This window comes from Myxine glutinosa, chromosome 14 (assembly GCF_964187855.1).
Source record: "Myxine glutinosa chromosome 14, kmMyxGlut1.1, whole genome shotgun sequence".
NCBI lineage: Eukaryota > Metazoa > Chordata > Myxini > Myxiniformes > Myxinidae > Myxine > Myxine glutinosa.
Window position 1 is genome coordinate 552926 of NC_136274.1, and position 20588 is coordinate 573513.

Consider the following 20588-nt stretch of genomic DNA (forward strand, 5'->3'; position numbering starts at 1 on the left):
GAGAAGATGCCATTAACAGCCCTGAATAGCATAATCAAATGAAAACGAGTTAACCAGAAAACATGCCATTAACAGCCCCGAATAGCATGATCAAATGAAAATGAGTTAGAGAAGATGCCGTTAACAGCCCCTTCGAGCATGATCAAATGAAAACGAGTTTACGAAAGATGCTGTTAACAGCCCCTTCGAGCATGATCAAATAAAAACAAGTTAACGAAAGATGCTGCTGTTAACAGCCCCTTCAAGCATCATCAAATGAAAACGAGCTAACGAAAGAAGATGCTGTTAAAAGCCCCTTCGAGCATGATGAAATAAGTTAACGAAAGAAGATGCTGTTAACAGCCCCTTCTCACATGATCAAATGAAAACGAGTTAAACAGAGAAGATGCCGTTAACAGCCCCTTCGAGCATGATCAAATGAAAACGAGTTAACGAAAGAAGATGCCGTTAACAGCCCCTTCTCGCATGATCAAATGAAAACGAGTTAAACAGAGAAGATGCCATTAACAGCCCCTTCTTGCACGATCAAATGAAAACGAGTTAACCAGAGAAGATGATGCTAACAGCCCCTTCTAGCACGATCAAATGAAAACGAGTTCAAGTAACAAGATGCCATTAACAGCCCCTTCAAGCATGATCAAATGAAAATAAGTTAACCAGAGAAAATCCCGTTAATAGCCCCTTCTAGGATGGTCAAATGAGAAGTTAACCAGAGAAGATGCCATTAACAGCCCCTTCCAGCATGATCAAATGAAAACGAGTTTACCAGAGAAGATGCTGTTAACAGCCCTTTCGAGCATGATCAAATGAAAACGAGTTAACCAGAGAAGATGCTGTTAACAGCCCCTTCGAGCATGATCAAATGAAAACGAGTTAACCAGAGAAGATGCTGTTAACAGCCCCTTCCAGCATGATCAAATGAAAACGAGTTAACCAGAGCAGATGCTGTTAACAGCCCCTTCGAGCATACAACAACCAACAACATGCATTTTAAGGCCATGTTCCCTGCAAGAGCAGGGGTTAGCCTTGCGGTCCCCATGACAATGTTCTCCATATTGCCCTATTTTCTGCATCTCTCCTTGTTAACCCCCTTGCCCGCATTTCTTCTTCCACCATCTTTAGCCAAGTCTTTCTCGGTCTTCCCCGTCCTCTACTTCCTTCTACATTCATTTCCATCACTCTTCTCAACCAGTCACTTTCATCCTTCAACAGTCAACACATGACCAAACCATCACAACCTGTTCCTCTTCACAGCATCAATCACAGGCTGTATTCCCATCATCTTTCGCAATTCATCATTTGTCTTCCTCTCTCTCAACGATACTCCGCACATCCACCGAACCATTCGCATTTCCACCCTTTCCAGCCTCCGTTGCTGCTCTACATTCATTACCCATGTCTCGCTCCCATAAATCATAACACTTCACACATGCAGCATACACCTTTCCCTTCAGCTTCAACGACACTCCCCTCATCAACACACCACTCAGTTCCCAAAACTTCTTCCATGCACATCTCACTCTTGCAACCGTTGCCGAGTGATCCACCTTCTCCATTCAGCATGTCTCCGAGGTAGCAAAATGTTTTCACACCTTCCAGCTTCACGCCGTCTCCAAGATCCAACTCAACATTTCTTCCATCTGCAGCTCCCTCTGTGCACACCTTACATTTGAATGTAGCTGCCACACTGGTTAATGACCCTCGCAGACCACTACATTTTTGATGAACCCACTCAGCGCACATTGTACATTGAATGGAGTTCACTCCGACACCCTTCCTGCACACAGCACATGGCCACTTCCCAGTTCTCTCCACCTCACCACAAGCTTTACCACTTGCCATCACCTTCGTCTTTCCGATATTCACCTTCAGACCTTTTGTCTCCATACATTCCTTCCACTTGTTCATCTTTTCCTTCAGTCCATCCATACTTTGGAGAGTCAGTCCCTTCAGTCCAGTCCCTTCGAGCATGATCAAATGAAAACGAGTTAACCAGAGAAGATGCTGTTAACAGCCCATTCCAGCATGATGAAATGAAAACGAGTTAACCAGAGAAGATGCCGTTAACAGCCCCTTCCAGCATGATCAAATGAAAACGGGTTAACCAGAGATAACAGCCCCTTCTTGGATGGTCAAATGAAAACGAGTTAACCAGAGAAGATGCCATTAACAGCTTCTTCTTGGATGGACAAATGAAAACAAGTTAACCAGAGAATAAGCCATTAACAGCCCCTTCCAGCATGATCAAATGAAAACGAGTTAACTAAAGAAGATGCCGTGAACAGCCTCTTCTGGCATGATCAAATGAAAACGAGAGGCCATCAAAGCTACAGATGCAGTCAGTCGGTTTCAGAATGCTCATGAGGGTTAGACCGAGGGGCGTTACGGTATCATTCCTGCACACGCCTATCGACTAAATCGGACAACTCGTTATGCTCATGGGCCTGATACGGTGTGCAGAGCTTGGACGTGTGCGTTACATGTCAAGATTAACTTGGTTAGACAAGGCAGACCAAAGGTGGCAATGAGTCCTTGGAGAGACCAAGTTCATGGATTGAAAGCACATGTTAGCATTTTAGTTAGTTAAAGGGCACAGGCTCAACCAATCACCTTGTTTTTCAGCTCATCCACCTGTAAAAGGAGGCACAAGAGGCTCAGAGCCAGCATAGCAAGAGCAGGAGGCCAAGGCAGGCAAATAAAACTTCAGTTTGAGCAAATAATGGGGAGTGCTCCAGAAATTGCCAGAGGGGAAGGGAGAGGGAGGGATCCAGAAGCTGCAACACGGCATTGGTAATTGCCAATGTTAAATTGAGCGAGGAAAGATTAATCGGAAGCAAAACAAAGGAGGAAAAGTTGAGCTTCAAATTGCATTAATCACTCTCGGGGAAATAAAGAAAAACCTGCTCCTAATTTTACTCAAAAAGTCGATTAGACTTTCGTTAAAGGCACATGGGCGATCAAAAAAAATGCAAACTCAACACAGATAAATAAATTGGTGAGTAACCCCCGACACCCAGTGTGCACGCAAACCTACTTTGGACAGGAATTCACGCATGACCTGGATGAAGTAAGGCATGGCAAAATCCATGATGTTGTGCCGCCAGGCCTGCTCTAGGATAACATCCGCACGAAGGAGGTCATAGCAGGCAAAAAGACAAGCCGCAAAGCATTCCTGCTTTCCTTCTTCCAGGAACCAGCCGAGCAGACCCTCTGCCAACTCGGTGTCCTTTGACTCTGCTGCGTACTGCATGGCATCCTGTGGGCACCGTCAGGTCACATGTAGCTACAAGGAAATGGTACGAAACCACAAAGAACATCTCCAACCATTCGTCCACCTCCACCTACCTTGTAGAGTCTGTCTTTCTTGCACAGATCGACGCTCTGCTTCCAGCGGTTGTTGCCCTTGTAGAGGTACGCGGCAATACGGCGGAATTCTATGAGCTCGTGCTTCTCGAGCCGCTGCGCCAAGCTGATGTTGTCAAAGTTATCATAGGCATCAATTGATGCGCGTAGGCCCTGCCATGGGGGGGAGGGGGGGGCAGAGGAGGTGGGGTCTCGATTCAGAGTCAGGTAACAAACCTAACAAGCTCTTGGTACAAACATGGAAAATAGTCATACCTGGTAGTCCTCTTCCTCAATAAGGAGGTTGTTGAGAGACTCATTAACAGCCTTGTTGTTGTGGTTTTGCACAGAGCGAAGATACGGCTTAACCAATGGGAGCTGCTTCACCTGCCAGGTCAAAAGCAATACCTTACACCAGCTATCCAGGGACAGTCGATTATGCAGTATCATGCTTTGAACAGGTGATTCTGCACTTATGCATCCACAATACAGATACAAAGCAACAACGCCAAGTTATTACCTTTGAGAAGAACTAAACAGATGATTCTACACGAATGCATCCACAATACAGATACCAAGCAACAACACCAAGTTATTACCTTTGAGAAGAAGCTGACAGAACGAGTGTGATCGAGTCGCGGAGACAGCACGAGCAGGAGATCGTTCAGCAACAGCGGCTTGAACTCCATGTAAAAGTTCAGGGCCTTGTAATAGAGCTCCACATTGGCAACCTGCATAGGTATGGCACGGAGGGATGAAAAAGTAATCATAATCATGTGGACACCAGACATTCCACGCTTTGCGTTCACAGATTTGACATTCCTAAACGAGCACAAAGCGCATTACAAAGGAATCACCTTTAAATACTCCACTACCACCTTCCAACTACAAGGACCTTTGTTTCCTAAAGTGCATCAATATTTCCACACATCCTTGTCCACAGAATTAATGGAAGAGCACATGGGAGCATAAAGCTGGAGCACCTTTGTTATGATATCTTTGAACTGGCTCTCCTTCCACGCATCAGTTGGATGGTTCATCATCGTGAGAATTGCATTGTCAAACTCCTCGTATTTGTCATACAAGAAGACCAGCTCCGGCCACAGGTGAGCTTGTTCTGCAGCTCGCAGCACCTGTTGAGCAGTCGCACAACTTGCATAGGAAAAAACAAACTAACGTCAAAGCATTCGACAGAGCACAGCATTATGAAAACAAAAACCAATAAAATCTCCTTCAAGGAGCCATACCTTAGGGATGTTCACGCGAGACCAGAAGAGCTCAAGATGCTCGCGCATCTTCTGCGGCTTGAACTTCGAGTAAAGAATGGCCAGCTCTGTAAACATACCCATGTGAGCCCTTTCCAAGCCCAGCGCAGCCTCGAGGAGAGAGATTAGTTCTTCAAAGTAACCACGGTCCTGTGAAAAACCATCGTTTGACAAAATCGAAAAATGCAATAAAGCACTTTGCTAAAACCAAACATAGGGGCAATACCCCTGGCACTCACCTGGTGGAATAAACAGTATACTGCACTGACAGGGTATTTTAAACCAATTTCAATGGTTGTTAAAAGATAGGGCAGCATGTAGAATCATGCTAACATAATCATAACACTTTAAACAAAACAGATTTGTTTAAACCGTCAGGGAACAACATGCATTTTAAGGCCATGTTCCCTGCTAGAGCGGGGGTTAGCCTTGCGGTCCCCATGACATTCTCCATTTTGCCATATTTTCTGCATCTCTCCTCGTTTACCCCCTTGCCCACATTTCTTCTTCCACCATCTTTAGCCAAGTCTTTCTCTGTCTTCCCCGTCCTCAACTTCCTTCTACATTCATTTCCATCACTCTTCTCACCCACTTTCATCCTTCCTCAGCACATGACCAAACCATCTCAAACTGTATCCACCCTTTAGACCCCGATTTTTTTTTAATGCCATGAAGAAACTTTAGTCACAACAACAATTATCATTTGTGCCAAATTTGGTCACAATCTCATCAACGGTTTTGAAGAAGTCGCAAGTGTTTACTGACGAATGGACGGACTGACTGACGTGCCATCTCATAAGCTCCCCTGAACTTCGTTCCAGGTGAGCTAAAAATTAGTTAAAAATTAAACCAATTAAAAAAGCTCAATAAGCAACATTTTCTCGCCGTGTAAAGTAGACCAGCACAACATCAGCCAAGTATCAATTTAAAGTTTTGCAAGTCTTTTAACCTTTAATCTGCAAATGTGTGGACAAACCCGACCTCACCTGGTAATAGTTGATAAGTTCCTCCAGCTCATCTGCATGCACTACGATATGTAGGCCACACATCTGGGCCAGTCTGAATTCTTCCCCATCAACACAACTGAAACAGACCTGTGCATGACAAAAATAAATTAAACAAGCGTTACGCCTAGGTCCCGTCAGTGAAGTGATGCCAGTTGACAAAGTGGAAGACGCAGAAAACATGGAAGAGTCGATAATATTTGCGAGTGGGTTGGACACACCCACACACCAGATTAGAAGTTAGTAGTTCGTTTATTTTTCAAGATAATCCACTCACAAGGTTCAGACATATATTGTGGTGGCCATCTTGGATTTTGACACGGCGACCCAATTTTCAATAGCGTTCTTCCTTATGCCTAGATACACCCACATCTTGTCTTCCGCTCCCTCTTTTTATATATTTTGTTTGTCTGGTCGATTTGTTTGTGAAGTAAATGTCAGCTCTTTCACGAGCCTCGATTCAGTATACAAAAAAAAAACACCGGATTAGAAGTTAGTTCATTTATTTTTCAAGATATTCCTCACAAGGTTCAGACATACATGGCGGCGGCCATCTTGGATTTTGACATGGCGACCCAATTTTCAATAGCGTTCTTCCTTATGCGTAGATACACACACCAGATTAGAAGTTAGTAGTTCATTTATTTTTCAAGATATTCCGCTCAAGGTTTAGATATGGTGACAGCCATCTTGGATTTTGACGTGGCGACCTAATTTTCAATAGTGTTCTTCCATATGCCTAGTTGCACCCATACACCAAATTAGAATTCGGTCCTTCGCTTACGCACACACGGCCGGAGGGGAAAACCATAGTCGCCCTTTCGCTCCGCGGTGCGACGGGGGACAATAAAATGGACTACACAAACCTTTGGGAAACAAAGAAATGGCAACAGTAAAAGAAAAGGTTTTTGTAGTCTACACGAAAAGGATCCGTGTAGAACCACAGTACGAACCCAGTTACACCGCTATTATTGCAATTTACACCCAACACCACCACACATCATACTGAAAAATACAGCCATTGCATCTTGCACGAGGTAGAAATTTTAACAGATGCACTCTGACCTCTTTCCACGTGCGAGTCGAATTGGCTTTCCGAGCGCTGTCCACGGCTGCCTGGTATTCTCCGAGATGAACGAGAGTGGAAGCTAAACGGCCAAAATTTGACACGTTGTTGTAAAGCAGTTTGGCAGCTTCATACATCTTCTCATCATAACAGCGATCACCAACCTGCAATTTGCGAGATGGAAACAGGTAGCATCGAGCGAAGTCATGCCAAGAAGAACACATTCAAAACAGAACGGTCAAAGGAAGAAGCACAAAAGTGGCACCAGGAAGTTGCAGCGCATTATGTGTACCTGCTGGATATGGGCATTATTCGGGCCGCTGACGAATTCCTCCAGCTCAGCCAGCCGGTTAGTCTTTGCAAGGGCAAAAATGAGCTCCGTTTCAACGTAGGACTCACGTGCCTTCTTGCGTGCCATTTGCAAATACTTCACCAAATCCTCCCAGTTTCCTGGAGGTACATATCCATCGGAGTTTTACTGAAAAGTACGCTGCAGCTACATTTACAGTAGTGGCCAAAATGCAGGCAGGTAAAGACGAGAGGCAAAATTAAAGCAAGAGGAAGAGAAGTAAACTGTAATTCCAAGTGATTCTTCAATAACCCAATTACCACTGGGCATCCAGGAACCAGCTTCGCATGGCAAACCTACTCGGGTCCATTGAGAGAAAAAACGAAAAAATAAATTTAAAAAAGCTAACTACAATACATGGCCAAAAGTATGTGGACACCCCAACGTCACACCCGTATGTGCTTCTCAAACAACTCATTCCAAAATAATGGGCATTAATATTGAGTTGGTCCCCCCTTTGCTCCGATAATAGCATCCACTCTTCTGGGAAGGCTTTCCACTCGATGTTGGAACATTGCTGCGGGGATTTGCTTCCATTCAGCTACAAGAGCATTAGTGAGGTCGGGCACTGATGTTGGGCGATTAGGCCTGGCTCACAGTCAGCGTTCCAATTCATCCCAAAGGTGTTCGACAGGGTTGAGGTCAGGGCTCTGTGCAGGCCAGTCAAGTTCTTCTACACCAATCTCGACAAACCATTTCTGTATGGACCTCGCTTTGTGCACGGGGCACTGTCATGCTGAAACAGGAAAGGGCCTTCCCCAAACTGTTGCCACAAAGTTGGAAGCACAATCGTCTATATCATTGTATGCTGTAGCGTTAAGATTTCCCTTCACTGGAACCAAGGGGCCCAGCCCGAACCAGGAAAAACAACCCCAGACAATTATACTCCACCAAACTTTACAGTTAGCACTACGCATTCGGGCAGGTAGCGTTCTCCTTGCATCCGCCAAATCCAGATCAATCCGTCGGACTGCCAGATAGTGAACCGTGATTCATCACTCCAGAGAACTCGTTTCCAATGCTTGTCGAATGGCGGCGAGCTTTACACCACTCCAGCTGACTAAACATTGTGCATGGTGATCTTAGGCTTGTGTGCGGCTGCTCAGCCTTGGAAACCCAATTCATGAAGCTCCCGACGAACAGTTGTTGTGCTGATGTTGCTTCCAGAGGCAGTTTGGAACTCGGTAATGTGTTGCAACTGAGGACAGACAATTTTTACGCGCTACACGCTTCAGCACTCGGCAGTGACGTTCTGTGAGCTTGTGTGACCTACCACTTCACGGCTGAGCTGTTGTTCCTAGACATTTCCACTTCACAATAATAGCACTTAGTTGACCGGGGCAGCTCTAGCAGGGCAGAAATCTAACGAACTGACTTGTTGGAAAGGTGGCATCCTATGACGGTGCCACGTTGAAAGTCACCGAGCTCTGCATTACGGCCCGTTCTACTGCCAATGTTTGTCTATGGAGATTGCATGGCTTTGTGCTTGATTATAAATACCTGTCAGCAATAGGTGTGCCTGAAACAGCCGAATCCAATTAGAAGGGGTGTTTGCATACTTTTGGCCGTGTTGCTTTTAAAAGAGCATGGAAGAAAAATCTAACAGCCACACTTCTCAGCAAGTCACGACCCCAAATTGTAGCTACGTCCTGAAATGTCACGAGGCGTCACAATGGAGGCCGACCAACAAGACCCGACTCGATCAAAAACAGCAATAAAAACCAAAACATTCATGCCCGACCAAAACTCACCGCTAACATCAGCAGCTTGTACCACGTCCATGTAGGCCGAAGGGTCGTCGGCCTTGATGTACGAGTCCACCGATTCCTTTACCAGACCCTTCTGCAGTTGGGCTCGTGCCAATTGAGACCACACCGCCGGCTCATTACAACGCTCCGCAAATTCATAAGCACGGTCCAGATTTCCAATGTGATCAATGAGCACCTGAAAGCAAAGGTAAATTTCACAGACAAAAGATAATCTTCATTTGAAATAATGCCAATGACAAACAAACATCCATTTTAAAGCGATACCGAAGTATCAACAGAGATGTGCCAAAATAATCTGAGCCAAGTTAGTACCTGCACCGCAGAAGTGTTGACATCAAACTTGCGGAAGATCGCAAAGGCTTCTTCATAAAGTTCACTGTTTATGGCAATGTTGGCAATATCTGGAGCATCATAGTTGTCAAGGCGGTTGATGTACTCCATGACTCGGCTGCGGTCAGCTTTGATGGCAGTGAGGATGAGGAGGTTTTGAAGATTCCTGGACGAAAATAAGACCACTGTATACTTGGGTGCAAAAGAAGAACTCGATCTCGTCTGCCTATATAAAAGACATCCAGCGACAAATCAACCTCCCCTGGCCCATAAACCCTATCCCTGAAACTCACCTGTGTTCGCTGAACACAGAGTTATCCAAAACTATTTTCTCCAGCAGCTCAATGAGCTCATTGGGCAAGTCAGCCGTCATGAAAGACTTCACAGTCACCGACACCTCCTCTGGGTCTTGAGTCTCGGACAAAGCAGTCTGTACTACCTGCTTAGACAATTCATGGTGAAGGCCTCAAATCACGATTTGAACGAACTTCAAATTCAGAACAAAGATTAAACTTTAGTTGCCATAACCCAACAGAATGTGAGGGAAACAGCAACAACGTAAAAATGCAGCACAACAAAGTTCAATGGCCGTCACTTTTTAACATCTATTGTGCAGACTATAGCCAAGCAAAACAATTACAAGTACAATCATCAAGTGCGGTGGAGGGGGGACAAACCTGGTCAATAAGCTGACGTCTGTAAGGGTTAGATTCTTGCAAAACGTCGGCCCACAAGTCGGGGTCCTTGCGTCGTACTAGGTACCGAGCCTCGCTTTTGAAAAGGGAGTTTTCATTGCACACCTGTCGCAAACAAAAATGCAATATCTCACGCACATTATGGCAAAATATTTTGTGTGTTGCAGAAAACGTTGAAGTTGCACACAGTCCCACAACCTACCCACCCCAACCCATCTTTTTGCATCACCTTTATAAGCTCCGCATCACACTGTCCACGCTCATAGGCAATGCAGGCCATGTGCGGGTCTCGCTTCTCACAGTAGCGGCCGACCACACGACTATCGTAGTAGGGGTTTTCACGTAGAAAGCGCTCAGGATTGTTGTTGCTATCAATGTAAATCTTAGCAAGGGCATTATGGGTCGCCGGTTCTTCGCATCCCTCATGGATTCGCGACTCCAACCATGGGAGAAGCAACTTGAGTCTGGACGATAGAACAACAGCACAACAGGCATTTTAAGGCCATTTTCCCTGCAAGAGCGGGGGTTAGCCTTGCGGTCCCCATGACAATGTTCTCCATTTTGCCCTATTTTCTGCATCTCCCCTTGTTAACCCCCTTGCCCGCATTTCTTCTTCGACCATCTTTAGCCAAGTCTTTCTCGGTCTTCCCCGTCCTCTACTTCCTTCTACATTCATTCCCATCACTCTTTTCAACCAGTCACTTTCATCCTTCCTCAACACATGACCAAACCATCTCAACCTGTTTCTCTTCACAGCATCCATCACAGGCTCTATTCCCATCATCTTTCGCAATTCATCATTTGTCTTCCTCTCTCTCAACGATACTCCGCACATCCACCGAACCATTCGCATTTCCACCCTTTCCAGCCTTCGTTGCTGCTCTTCGTTCATTACCCATGTCACTCCCATAAATCATAACACTTCTCACACATGCAGCATACACCTTTCCCTTCAGCTTCAATGACACTCCCCTCTTCGTCAGCACGCCACTCAGTTCCCGAAACTTCTTCCATGCACACCTCACTCGAGCAACCGTTGCCGAGTCTGGACGATAGAAAATATACTAAATTTTGCAAAGGTTACATCCAAGAGGTAGGGAATATGATTGTGCAGCACTGTGTATAATTCACTTCATTTGTGTAATAATCACATTATATCCAAACAGTCAAAAATAAAATTTACTGACCATGGAATCATATGCCACCAATTCTGACAATTAATCACCATTAAAAAGCTTTTGCAACCTCAGAGAAAAGCAAGTAGAGTGTGATTATGAGACACACCTATTGCGTTTCTCCACCTCAGCTACAAGCTCATCAGTAGAGAACTGGCCTCTCACTACCAGGATGAGATTCTTAATTATATCTTCTGAGCAATCTACATCAAGCAGTCCTCCAACGACCACAGGAAGCCGGCTTGGGTTAACCTGCACAAGGTAAACATAAAACCAAGAAGACGGCATTATAATGGAAAGCTCACACCAAACTGCCATTGGAAACAGTGAAACAAGTTTTCAATGGATCAGAAAACATTGGCCTTCAAAGCACATCAAAGCCATACCTTCTGCACATAAATCTCAATATATTTCTGCAGGTTGTTCCGATAGAGGTAGAGCACGAGGTCGTGGACAAAATCAAAACGGTCGCACACAATGATCAAAGGCAACTGATCTGTCAGCTTCGCCTCCTGCGTAGCCATAAAACACACGAGGTGGGTCATTTGCAATCCTCCAAGTTGCTCTCAAAAGGATGTATTAATCAAATTCAATGTTCCAATCAGTGACAGTGACCTTGAGGAAGTTCTTCACACGTTCAGGATTGTAACAGTTGCTCTCACGGCAAATACGCTCGACCTCTTTGATCTGGCCGGTCTTGCAAGCAGACTGTATGTACTTGAAATGCACGTCCGGCTCTTGGCTGAAGTTAACGATCGAGCCCAAAAAATAAAAAAGTCCTGCCACCACCCAATGACGGAACAGCAAAACGTAAGAACAAATGCATAATCACAAAGAACATCTGTTCAAGTTGGGTCAAGTTAACTATATCTACATCACACAAGCAAAAAAATAAAATAAAAGTCCTTTCCACCACGACAAGATTCATTCATCAAATTAATGAATTAAATAAAACGAGTTTGGGCTCAAGAAAAGAAAAAAAACCCATGCTGTCCTCACTTTGTGCAAACTGTCAAATCGCAGCATGCGTATGTTTGAACAAACCTTCAAAGCTCTTGAAGGATTCAAACAGGTCAATAAGAGCTTCAGTGCCCAACTGCTCATGGTACTTTGACGCAACCTGTACACAGATCTGCAGGTTCTGACGGATGTTAGCAGAGAGCATGGCACGCAGACACTCCAACGAGTCTTCCACCGACAGCGAACCAAAGTAGTTGACCAACCACTGAAAGGTAAATCACACACAAGGACGCATTGCAGAAATACATGAACCTCGAGAATACAGCTCGAGCAAAGAGCTTATTCAAAGCAGCCAATGACAGTGAAACACCGGCCGCTCCACCGCCATAAAAAAGTCACCTCTGGATTGAGCAAATGCGTGTGCACTACTGCACGCTTAATGTCATACAAATCCGTGTAGTGTTCCAGTGCACGCTGCAACAGGCCGGCCTTCTCGCACAACTGTGCTATGTGCGCACGGTCATAATGGCTGAACATCTGATTCCCCAGGATTGCGTCTGCAACCTTGAAGGAAAATAAATAAATAAAAAGTAGGAAAAAGAAAAAGTTCAAGAACTGATAAAAGATCCCTGCTACAGATTAATGGCATTTATATGTTGGGGGTAAGCTGGATGGGGTTGCGATTCAGCAAAGGCTTTAAATTTAAAGTCAGACGCTGCAACGCCGTGTAAATTTTATTCTGTGAACGCACAATAAATGACTCAAAATAAAAATTTGTTGTGCCAAAGACCAAGTCGTGGTATTGGAAAACAAACCACACTAAGACAGTACCTGCGGTGCATGCATCAGATTCATCTCAAGCAGACGGGTTTGCAAATGCCCCTCGGATGGACGGTTGTTTTTCAGAGCATCGAGCAGGAATGACGTACATTGCTGGATCAGGTTTCCCTCCATGAACACATCGACGATCTGAAATAAAATACAAGAACATCTCCACATCCATCCTGGGAATAATCACATTTGCAAATCCAGGATGCCATGTCTCAGGATTCAAATGGTGCTTCCACAACTCCTACAAGTCATTTGGAAACAAGCCAGAACACATTCAAACAAATCAAACTTTCCTGCAACAGCAGCAGCAGCACCCTCTCAATTTGGAAAACTATAATGTATTCAAACAAATCAAACTTTCCTGCAACAGCAGCACCTTCTCAATTCGGAAACGAACTATAATGTATTCAAACAAATCAAACTTTCCTGCAACAGCAGCAACAGCAGCAGCACCCTCTCAATTTGGAAACGAACTATAATGTATTCAAACAAATCAAACTTTCCTGCAACAGCAGCACCAGCAGCAGCAGCACCCTCTCAATTTGGAAACGAACTATAATGTATTCAAACAAATCAAACTTTCCTGCAACAGCAGCACCAGCAGCAGCAGCACCCTCTCAATTTGGAAACGAACTATAATGTATTCAAACAAACCAAACTTTCCTACAGCAGCAGCACCCTCTCAATTTGGAAACGAACTATAATGTATTCAAACAAATCAAACTTTCCTGCAACAGCAGCACCAGCAGCAGCAGCAGCACCAGCAGCACCCTCTCAATTTGGAAACGAACTATAATGTATTCAAACAAATCAAACTTTCCTGCAGCAGCAGCAGCAGCAGCACCCTCTCAATTTGGAAACGAACTATAATGTATTCAAACAAATCAAACTTTCCTGCAACAGCAGCACCAGCAGCAGCAGCAGCACCCTCTCAATTTGGAAACGAACTATAATGTATTCAAACAAATCAAACTTTCCTGCAACAGCAGCACCAGCAGCAGCAGCAGCACCCTCTCAATTTGGAAACGAACTATAATGTATTCAAACAAATCAAACTTTCCTGCAACAGCAGCACCAGCAGCAGCAGCACCCTCTCAATTTGGAAACGAACTATAATGTATTCAAACAAATCAAACTTTCCTGCAACAGCAGCACCAGCAGCAGCAGCAGCACCCTCTCAATTTGGAAACGAACTATAATGTATTCAAACAAATCAAACTTTCCTGCAACAGCAGCACCAGCAGCAGCAGCAGCACCCTCTCAATTTGGAAACGAACTATAATGTATTCAAACAAACCAAACTTTCCTACAGCAGCAGCACCCTCTCAATTTGGAAACGAACTATAATGTATTCAAACAAACCAAACTTTCCTACAGCAGCAGCACCCTCTCAATTTGATGCAACATAAAGAACAGTGTCCCTGGACCAACTTTGTGCCGAATATATGCTTCATTTAGAAACTTGTATTTGAAAATGTGAAGTTTTAAACAGCATGTACTTGGTACAAAATTCAATACAACTTTTGCTTTTTTTGTTTTTAATGAATTTCTCTATGGTGTAAATTGAAGTCAAATGTTTCGGCCATGGGCTAAACCTGACTATTTTACTAATGCCCAAGAGTATCCTGAACATTAAATCAAATGTCAACATCGAGTTGGGTCAAACTTGTCAATTTGGAACAATATTTAGAGGTACCCACAAAATGCAACCGTGGTCGATGTTTCTTTCATACGTAGTACAGTCATTATAGCAGTGAAAAAAAATGAATGATCGTTTTAAAGCCATCTTCCCCGGTTAGCCTTGAGGGCCCCATGACGATCATGGTTCCCTGGTTGAGGCAATGTTTTTATGGCTGGATGCCCTTCCTGACGCCAACCCTTAGTCGCCTCTTACAAAGGAGGTGCACCTATTCTAAACCGGGGTACACACCGGGATCATTCATCCCAGCAAGCTGGTACTCAATTTGCCGACCTCAGAAGGATGACAGGCTAAGTCAACCCCCCTGGTGTTAATTCAGCGATCAACCGGGATTCGAACCCAGGACCCTAGGATCCCAAGCTGGCACCCTAACCGCTAAGCCAACACCAGGCTATGTCATTATAGCAGTGATACAAACAAATGAGATTCCACATTAAAACTTAGCTTCTGCTGGTTCTTCTGAAATCAATATTATCATGCTTCAGAAATATTTCATGTGAGTTATTAGATTACATATGCCTGCACTTATGAACATATCTTGCGCGTCACAATTTATAAAATTTCTAAATTTACTTTTGTTTGAAGTGCCTATGAGACGATTCATCCACATCATATATTAAAATAAACTGTGACCATATACCTAACATTTGATACCACCTATGACGATGACAAACTGACAGTTATAACAAGTTTAAAAATGGCACTCGTTAATAGAAAAATGCTAAGCCACGAGCAATACATTCATGGGATTCAATACAAACAAGTCATGCACCAATTCTATATTTTATGTTTCTCTGTGATGTAACAGTCATTAAGATTATGACTATGATAGAGTGAAACTAACCTGACAATGTATGCACATTAACAAATGAACAAGCTACCACCACACAATGTATACTGGGTAATGTATTCAATAGAGCAAGGAGTTCATTCACTGGTGAACATTGTCAATCTTGATCACCATCAGTGCTGTCTCCACCAATATCTGATATGGGATATCAACATCGTCAATCTTGATCACCGATAGTGCCATCTCCACCAAATGATATCTGTGAACATCGTCAATCTCGATCACTGATAGTGCTGTCTCCACCAAATGATATCTGTGAACATCGTCAATCTCGATCACTGATAGTGCTGTCTCCACCAAATGATATCTGTGAACATCGTCAATCTTGATCACTGATAGTGCTGTCTCCACCAAATGATAACGAGAACATCGTCAATCTCGATCACCGATCGTGCCGTCTCCACCAAATGATATCTGTGAACATCGTCAATCTCGATCACTGATAGTGCTGTCTCCACCAAATGATATCTGTGAACATCGTCAATCTTGATCACCGATAGTGCTGTCTCCACCAAATGATATCTGTGAACATCGTCAATCTTGATCACTGATAGTGCTGTCTCCACCAAATGATATATGTGAACATCGTCAATCTCGATCACTGATAGTGCTGTCTCCACCAAATGATAACGAGAACATCGTCAATCTCGATCACTGATAGTGCCGTCTCCACCAAATGATATATGTGAACATCGTCAATCTCGATCACTGATAGTGCTGTCTCCACCAAATGATATCTGTGGACATCGTCAATCTTGATCACCGATAGTGCTGTCTCCACCAAATGATATCTGAACATCATCAATCTTGATCACTGATAGTGCTGTCTCCACCAAATGATATCTGTGAACATCATCAATCTTGATCACTGATAGTGCTGTCTCCACCAAATGATATCTGTGAACATCGTCAATCTCGATCACTGATAATGGTGTCCACCAAATGATATCTGTGAACATCGTCAATCTCGATCACTGATAGTGCTGTCTCCACCAAATGATATCTGTGAACATCGTCAATCTCGATCACTGATAATGGTGTCCACCAAATGATATCTGTGAACATCAATCTTGATCACTGTCAGTTGTACTTGTATCACATGTATTTATATCCCTCGTCTTTCCTATGCATGCAGTATAGAACTACTCTGGAGCCTGTTTCCTCTTGAATTGAATGCAGAGTTCTAATTTCCATCTGCTTCAGGGTCATGGGCTTACTAGCATGTGACTGATGACTCCATGCTTTAGAGATTGATTAATCACATCTTGTTCTCCTAGTTTGTCAAGAAAAGCTTCCAATCGGGGGGCTTCTTTCTGCTTTCACCCTTGACAGTTTCTCACTGCAGCCTCTTCGTTCAAGTGCAAGAAAGTTCGTTGAAGAAAGTGACTGTTTGAGAAGAGTGATGGAAATGAATGTAGAAGGAAGTAGAGGATGGGGAAGACCGAGAAAGACTTGGCTAAAGGTGGTGGAAGAAGAAATGCGGGCAAGGGGGTTAACAAGGAGAGATGCAGAAAATAGGGCGAAATGGAGAAGATTGTCATGGGGACCACAAGGCTAACCACCACTCTAGCAGGGAAAATGGCCTTAAAATGCATGTTGTTGTTGTTGTTGTAAACTCTTCGTTCAAGTTCCATCGATTTGACGGAATTGGCACAATACATATCTGTGCTGAACACTGCATCTGTTGTTTTTGATATCACGTCTAAAATGTTGTGGCAAATCAGACCAATACGCTGGTATCTCCTTCATGTAGTGGAAGTAAGCATTCCAATCATGGACCACAAGTGCAGACTCCACTGATGGTACTGGAACATCTTCTACTCCTTCGTGAATACTAGAAGCATTTCCATTTCTTTGTCTTTGCCAGAAATCAATCAGCTGCACCAATGCCATCTGGAATAGGGGTCAATGGGTACATCATGAGATCCTTCATGTCAAACTGCAAGCCTTGGCTTTGAGACATCACAAATAACAAAATTGGTCACGATGGCCCTTCCTAATTGTGGGCCTGGCACCAAGGCGTCATTGGAGCCATTGTAAATCCGGCCCTGGAGACCAGGTGGGTATTCCCGTCAATCATGCCTCACTCCTGTTTGTCAATCAGAATTGACAGGAACGTGATGACGTCGGGGTTACTGTGCATGACAACGGGCAAAAACGCGCAACACAGATCGCTTGTACTTGGTTTAACATGATTAAGCTTTAAACATTCCCACATTAGTAGAATACAGATCTACTGGTATATGTATGACAATTGGAACAATTTAAATTCAGCAATGATTGTTTTTAACCGATTTTTTTTTTCCTAATTCCGTATATTAACCACACCCCAAACTTTTTTAGCTGATTAATACACCGGACATCACTGCAATTGAGAGTGTGTTGCTAGTACAAAGGATAATTTAGCGCATAATGGATTCATTTTGTTTATTCAATTTTATTTATTAAATAACATCTTTTGTATGTGGAGTATGTGCCACGTGCGTATTGTAGAGTTTCCGCTAGCGCGCGCACGCACACTTCTGGCATCTATCAGTCTTGGAGATTATGAAACCACTTGACTAAAGGTTTGCTTTTAAAATTAGTCAGGTTCACTATGTTTTTTCGTTCAAAATCATGGTAGATTAGCAAACATACATTTTTGGAAACGTTATTACATGGAAAATCAGAAAATCAATGTTTACATTTGCCAATTCCGACCAATTCGATTCGACCAATTCGACCAATTCAATTCGACCATTCGACCAATTCGATTTGCCAATCAATTTGACCGACCTTTGCTTGTGTGGAACGGACTGTGAAAATGATGCGGACTATATTGTCGGATACGACACACAGGACAGTGATGACGAACTCTAAATGGCATATTCTGTAATCGTGTATGTTTGATGCCATTGACTGCCTGTGTATATTTTGTCATTGACTGCCTGTGTAGATGTGAAGTTATACTGACTGCATGAGTGCATGTGTATATATGATTTTGCTGACTGCCTGTGTATGTTTGGTGATATGAATTATTGCGACACATTTTGATGTTATTAACTGCCTGTACAAAATGATAACATGTATTATTTTGATTATGCAACTTATCGCGAATATAAAGACAGTATTTTGCAATTCAAAACCTTTGATTCGTGTCTTACCATTCCCCATAGCACTAATTTGATATTCATTGGATTCCTTGTCCCTGAAAATATAGGTTTAGTATATTTTTAAAAGTTTTTAGGGTAATTAGAGGCAGAAATAGAACAAAATATGTATTTTACAGTGGCCATTTTGAAAATCCAAAATGGCCGCCATACAGGTATCTCTCCAAATGTAAACCGATTTTTAGTTTCCTTATGCTATAACCTTTCCAAAAATGTATAGGTTTGCTAATCTACCATGATTTTGAACGAAATATATTTTATTGACAGTGAACCTGACTAATGATGCACGTGGGAGTTGAAACGAATATTGAGAAGTGGTATTAATAAGGTGATGCCACAATTGTGATATGACTTGAGGGGTGACATAAACTGGGGTATTATTGTACAACAAGTCTTAGTCAGGTCACGTGGCTTCCTTCAAAAGTCTAACAATTGGGACGTGCAAGGGCAATAAAACAATCAGTTCACAGTACAGTATTTAGGCCCAAGATAACTACAGGGATGTTATTCTCCCAGTCACATGTGGTTTTGTTGATGGGTCCAGGAAATACAAAAACAGAACAAATCAAAAATTGAATATGGCCTAAATCTATGACCAAGTCAAAATTTGCTGCCTCAATGGAATTAGAGTGAAAAACATCCCAGTTTTTATCAGACATTTTGTGAAAACAAACTTGGGAAGTATCCAGCGGTTGTATCAGCTGACAACCGCCAGGGCACGGACGGCAGACCGCATCGCATGAAACCCCAAACTGGGGGATGCAAACAAAGTAAAAATCCTCATAACTGGCATGGGGTTATCTCATGTTCAGAATCAGATCACTGGACGCTGCTGGTGCAGAGATCGCTTGCAAATTGCCATAAAGGCTGCCATCCATGAAGCGACTGCTCCAGCATTGTTAACTGGCATGGAGTTATGTCATGTTCAGAATAAGATCGCTAGACGCTGCTGGCGCAGAGATCGCCTGCAAATTGCCATAAAGGCTGCCATCCATGAGTCGACTGCTCCAGCATTCTCGGTCCTCCCACAACTCAATTAGGTCATGGTGCCGATAGTTAAAAAAAAAAAAAAAAAACGTGTATCATTGGGAAGACTGGTATACACAAGAGAAACCTGTGCATCACGGTTGTTTATCGTTCAAGCAACCCAAGTAGCATCAAACAGACAAGCAACTTGATGCAAGTCACGATGACAAGCGGTAATCAGAAACCATTGGATATCGAGAATACATGGCTGTCACACAAACAGGCCACACCGGATATCTTGCAAGAATAACTGCTATACCAAAGCAAACGCCTGCAAAAACAAATAATTTTTTTTTTTGCCTATCTCACAATTTTACCAAAAGGGGTTTTTGAACCAGTACAACTAACAATTGAAGGAAGCAGCCCGTGCAGCTGGAGGAAGCAAAACACGGGTTTACACGAGATGGAGAAACAAAAAAAAAAAAAAAAAAAAAAAAAAAAAAAAGCAGAATGGCAATTGCTCCCAACAGCAATTTAAAGTAGGCCACGATCCAGAACAAAGACAAACCTGATTTATATCTGCCAAAGGCTCCTCATCCTGCACAAGCATCTGCGCAAACTGAGAGCCATGATCGGGATTGATGCGCATCACGTTCCGCAGCAGAAAAACCCAGTCCGGGTTGTACCCCACCTGTACATGGCAAAGAAAATGACAGCAAGAGGGGTATGGGTCCAAATTTAAAGCCCATATTCAGAATACACTATTTAATGAACTCTATTGCAATGACGTTACAAAGTTACCAATTGCAAATTAATAGCTTGCAAATTAAAATCGTTCTCGGCATGTTGCACTAATCACCTTTTTTGCATATAGGACAATCTTCTGGAACTGTCCCGTTTCTGCAAAACACTGGATGACCTTGTTTGGCACATTTGCACGTAGATAAACACTCAGAGCAAGTGTTGGGTCAGCAGTTCGAACCAGATCACCCAGTTCCTCGGAGCATTCAAGCTGAGACGTGGTGGATATTGGGGTGGGGGGAGGACGGAGGGGGTCGCATATCCTCAATCAAATCTTCAAAAGTATTTTTACAAATGCCACGACAGCTAGAAATTCCCAAACCCGAGGTAAACAACC

At 43.4% G+C, this 20588-nt stretch overlaps 1 protein-coding gene across 2 annotated transcripts in view; it reads right to left on the minus strand.

Annotated features, from left to right (window-relative positions):
- Positions 1 to 20588, minus strand: part of LOC137439392 (clathrin heavy chain 1) — a 53456-nt gene that overhangs the window by 7254 nt on the left and 25614 nt on the right. Inside the window, exons 9-30 of one of the 2 annotated variants that reach the window (XM_068135114.2) lie at positions 20310 to 20462; positions 20019 to 20141; positions 12787 to 12924; positions 12355 to 12519; positions 12040 to 12220; positions 11611 to 11774; positions 11382 to 11507; positions 11105 to 11247; positions 10050 to 10284; positions 9803 to 9925; positions 9419 to 9564; positions 9108 to 9291; positions 8778 to 8970; positions 6970 to 7127; positions 6677 to 6841; positions 5594 to 5701; positions 4590 to 4757; positions 4326 to 4475; positions 3942 to 4073; positions 3619 to 3729; positions 3346 to 3516; positions 3035 to 3256 (exon numbers count right to left, since the gene is read on the minus strand). In XM_068135114.2, coding sequence (XP_067991215.1) covers positions 3035 to 3256; positions 3346 to 3516; positions 3619 to 3729; positions 3942 to 4073; positions 4326 to 4475; positions 4590 to 4757; positions 5594 to 5701; positions 6677 to 6841; positions 6970 to 7127; positions 8778 to 8970; positions 9108 to 9291; positions 9419 to 9564; positions 9803 to 9925; positions 10050 to 10284; positions 11105 to 11247; positions 11382 to 11507; positions 11611 to 11774; positions 12040 to 12220; positions 12355 to 12519; positions 12787 to 12924; positions 20019 to 20141; positions 20310 to 20462 — 3459 coding nt within the window. Of the gene's footprint in view, positions 1 to 3034; positions 3257 to 3345; positions 3517 to 3618; positions 3730 to 3941; positions 4074 to 4325; positions 4476 to 4589; positions 4758 to 5593; positions 5702 to 6676; positions 6842 to 6969; positions 7128 to 8777; positions 8971 to 9107; positions 9292 to 9418; positions 9568 to 9802; positions 9926 to 10049; positions 10285 to 11104; positions 11248 to 11381; positions 11508 to 11610; positions 11775 to 12039; positions 12221 to 12354; positions 12520 to 12786; positions 12925 to 20018; positions 20142 to 20309; positions 20463 to 20588 lie in introns of both variants that reach the window. The other variant, XM_068135113.2, reaches the window with a different exon arrangement.